Genomic DNA, 4396 nt, shown 5'->3' with positions numbered 1-4396 from the left:
AAAATTCGGATCTTCATGTGGCAATGGATCCGCGGTCTGCTCCCGTCTGGGGTGGAGGTTCGCAAACGCAATGGTCCTGGGACTGGCCTCTGCCCGCTGTGTGGGACTCCAGAAGACTCCAATCGCATCTTCTTCTCCTGTGTGTCCGCACAATTCGTTTGGAGCTGCTTTAGACAAGTGATGGGAGGGGATTGGTGCCATAACAACTTCCCTGACCTCTTTGCCGAACTCCAGAACTCCCCCTGCCCTCTCTCCACATTAGGTGGCTCGAGATTGGGGAACTCGCGTGGACCCTCTGGACCATCCGTAATAGGCTCGTGATTCAGCGCATCCCTCTCCGACGTGCCACTGACGCTCTCTTCAAATTGTCTGGTTTCTTGCAGCTCTGGCGGCCGCTTAGCCGCCCTTAGGATCGGGACATCATCACCACCTTCATCGCCGACCTCCGCTCGATGGCCGTCCGCCTATCGCCGCCGCTCCCGCCGCCTCCTCCAGAGCCTGATTAGATGATTGACGTCGTCGTCGCCGGCTGCGGCCGCCTTTTCTTTTTTTGTGTGTGTTTTTGGCTTGTTGAGCTGTGCCCTCAGCAGAATCTTTGTACTTTTGGTGTGCCTCTCGGTTGTGTGTGTGTGTTGAACTAGTCCGTGTATGTGTGCTCTTGGCGGTTTGCTTTATTTATAAAGCGGGGCGAAAGCCTTTTTCGGATAGACTGGGCCTGCAGCCCGGCAGCTTGACTGGCAGGGCTCATCCACTCGCTGAAGTGTCCCTCTCTCAGTTTGAACCTGTTCCCGCCCCTGCCTCGTCTCCGGCACCGGCGGCGCCGCGGGCGGCCTGCTTGTGGCCGGCGGCGGACGCCGCCCATTTCCCGACGCAGGGTGGCGACACAGGGCCGAAGTGCGTGCCAGCCATGGCCACGTACACCAAAATTGTATCTTAGGGTTTTACCATTTAAGATCATGAACCGCTAGCACCCAAACGGTGGCTACTGGAAGCGGTTCATGATCTCAAATGATAAAAAGAGTATGTAGTGTGTTTTTGTTCAGGGCCCGACATGTTTGTATGGCTGGTGGATGAACTATTTTCCATATTTTCGTCTGATCGATCTTGCTATAGGTTCACGATCCTCCCAGTCATTCTGTCAACCACACTCTTAATTACCATGCCGCGTAATGTTGCATGGTACTATTATTAGCTAAAAATTTGATATGTTCCGGGTAATACGTACTAAAACCTCTATTGACAAGAGGAAATAATAAAATGGTTTCAGCGGGAAAAAAATGATCTCTCGGTACAAATCCTACTGCAGAAGTGCTAATTGTAGTACTGGCAAAGAAAGGTCTATATGAGATGCAGAGCGTTGACGTCCATTGATCCTAACCTCTCCTGCACGCCTGGAACTGAATAAGAGAGCACACCTGGGACAATTCTTTTGGAAGAGGACAATCATATGAATTCGTTGGCAAGTGGTATTCGTCAGCAGCAGAATAAACCAAAATCAAAGAGTCAAAAGCATCATACAATTCAGCATTGTTATTGTTGCTCATTACAAAATACTCTAGAATTTTTCTTTACTGATGGTTACTGCAAAACACCCTATGGTCGCTCTTTACAAAATACTCCAATTCAACATCCTTATTTCTTACTCTTCATATATGGAAATTTCCAATGTGGGGCGGTTCGGGTGTGTCTTGGCCATGACATTGAAAGCATCCTCCGCAGCATCCACGTACTCATAGCTTACTTTAGAGAAAAACATGGTGACACGGAGGCTAGCAAGGCTGGATAGGTGCTGGATGCCAAAATCGAAACCACTACCGGAAGATTTGAACCAAAATAGGTTAACAACAAGTGTAAGCTCTTTGAGATTCGGCATAGTGCCCTCTTCAAACATCAAGCCATTAAAAACACCAACGTAAAACTTCTGTAACTGTTCAAATCCACCAGTGATGATGATCGGAGCTTCCCAGTCAGCGTTCAAATCAAATTTGACCAGGGTCGATATGCTTGCAAGCATCTCAACATCCCGCTGCTCTATGTCCCCACTATTAATGCATAATTTTTCTAGATTAGGAAGTGAAATTAGCCACCTGGTAATCCAACGGATTTCTCCATGAGCAAGATAAATTTTACGAACACTGTTGAGGCTCCGGAAGCACAAATCCCGTATGAAGCCATCCTCTTCTCCCAAACAAAATGTAATGCACAGGTTGCAAAGCTTACAATCATCCAGTTTACAGAGGGACACCGCTAACTTCTCTTTCATAGAACTTCGAATGTCAGAGTCCCTGGTGTCCCAATAAATTCCCAGCTTCCTTAGATTTATTAGATTGCCAAGCCCTTCTACAAAGTTCAGTGATTGCATAAAGGGATTTATATCCCGAAGCATTTGTAAGTTCTTCATGTTTCCAATCCCATCAGGAAATATAGTTTTTTCTGAAACAGACAGGCGTGCCAGTCGTTTTAGACGAGTAATTGATTCAGGCACCACAAATAATTCATAGCGTGGTGTGATTAGAGTCTCCAGAAATTTGAAGTTTCCAACTTGTTTAGGAAGCTCCGTTATAGATGTTCCTTCGATGTTCAAGTACCGCAGCTGAAGAAGTCTTCCAATATCTTTGACATGATGATTTCCAAATTGAGAACAATATTCTAGGTCCAGTACACGCAGAGCATTTGACTTAACAAGGGAAGGCAACTGTTGTGTAGGCTCAAAGGTAATGAGTGATCGAACATGTGAGAAATCCAATTTCTCGATGATTCCTGGATCTTCATTTCCCATCAAAGAGACTCGACGAACAGTGCTAATGCAATCTAACTTTGCTTTATTGCTTAACAAAGTAGAGAAGTTCTCTTCAGAAGACATATAAATGAGGAAATCAAGGACGGTGTCATGGACTTGGCAATATAATGCCTTACCAAACTTTATGTCAACAGGTTGTATTAAACTTCTGTTAACAAGCTCATGGAAATATGTCTCTCCTAATTCAACAAGATTTTCTCCGTCTTCGCCGTGGATAAAACCCTCAGAAATCCATAAATGAACCAAACGCACCCTTTTAACACGACAATCTTCCGGAAACATAGTCAAGTACAATAGGCAACTTCTTAGATGAAGGGGGAGGTCAAAGTAGCTCAGCGATAATATGTAAGCCATGGCATCAATGTCAGAATTTTTGCCTTGTGCAAAGCAAATAGAGTGCCGCACACGATCCCACTCTTCTTTTGTTCTTCCAGTAGCCAATAAGCTAGATATGGCATTGATAGCCAGTGGTAAACCACCACATTTTTTTAGAATATCTTCTGAGACTTCTCTCAAGCTAGCAGGGCACTTCTTTTCACGGCCAAATATTCTTTTGAAGAACAACTTCCTTGAGCTAGCATCACTAAGTGGTTGGATGTTGTAGATTCCATTGCCATGAGAAGAGCAACATGATTGAGCTACATCATGTATACGCGTTGTGGTCATTATAACACTTCCACTACTATTCTTGAGCAATGCACAATCCAAAGTTTGCCATGTTGGAATATCCCATATATCATCAACTATGATGAAGTACCTGCAATATAGTTTTGTGGAAATTTGTCATGAAAGTGTATGTGTGAGTATAGAAGCAAGGTTTACAGGGTATTTATAGTACTAAGTGGAAAGATTTGTATTCAACTGGGGACTGGAAAATTCAGTTAATTCTAGTACAAGCTTCTATACTTTTGATGCACATAAATAATACTAATGTCTATATTAAAATGAATCCGGTTTACATTCTTAATGTATCATCTGAACAGTAGAGAAAATAGCATGTAATTCTGACTATTGACTGGCTTTGTCAGACTTGTGCCTCGATTATGAACTATGCCATTTGAATTGCTTTATCTTAGACCTGGGCTTAGATTTGTGCATTTGGTACGAAATTCGAAACCGCCTTAACATATAATTCGAGTGATTGAGTGAAAGTAGACCACATAACAATGATATATATGAACAAATGTTCGACGAAAGCAGGAGGTGCATATGTAGATAAACTCGGTGGCATTATGTAAATTATATCAGCTAAGCATTGTCCTGGAATGGCCTAGAAAGGGCAAGCGTTCCACTCCGAAAGGCCATGGATTTGCAGTATGACTGAGAGTACCTTAAATTTCCATTGACTAATGCGTAAATTTAACAAACTAAATGTTAGGCCGAGACACACACTAAACAATTAATATTTGTGAAGTATCCATGTGTACACTGTTAACCACTTACATACTGTTAAAAACAACCATACATACTGTTGTGATGCACATGTTACATGTTAATGAATAGTGGTTACAGTTTGTAGCACATACAACAGTATGCCATTGAGTAGGAAACATCTTTTTCCCGCAACTAGGCGACCCACGACTCTCACGTAATCCC

General features: G+C 43.4%; 1 protein-coding gene across 1 annotated transcript in view; it reads right to left on the bottom strand.

Annotated features, from left to right (window-relative positions):
• Window positions 1–1639: 1639 nt before the first annotated feature.
• LOC119349987 (disease resistance protein RGA5-like) overlaps window positions 1640–4396 on the bottom strand; it is a 5176-nt gene continuing 2419 nt past the window's right edge. Inside the window, exon 3 of the mRNA XM_037618055.1 lies at window positions 1640–3557. Coding sequence (XP_037473952.1) covers window positions 1640–3557 — 1918 coding nt within the window. The remainder of the gene's footprint in view (window positions 3558–4396) is intronic.

The sequence above is a fragment of the Triticum dicoccoides genome, chromosome 1B (assembly GCF_002162155.2).
Source record: "Triticum dicoccoides isolate Atlit2015 ecotype Zavitan chromosome 1B, WEW_v2.0, whole genome shotgun sequence".
Lineage (NCBI taxonomy): Eukaryota > Viridiplantae > Streptophyta > Magnoliopsida > Poales > Poaceae > Triticum > Triticum dicoccoides.
Note: the sequence above shows the minus strand (reverse complement) of the source record. Positions and strands in the feature narration are given on the sequence as shown.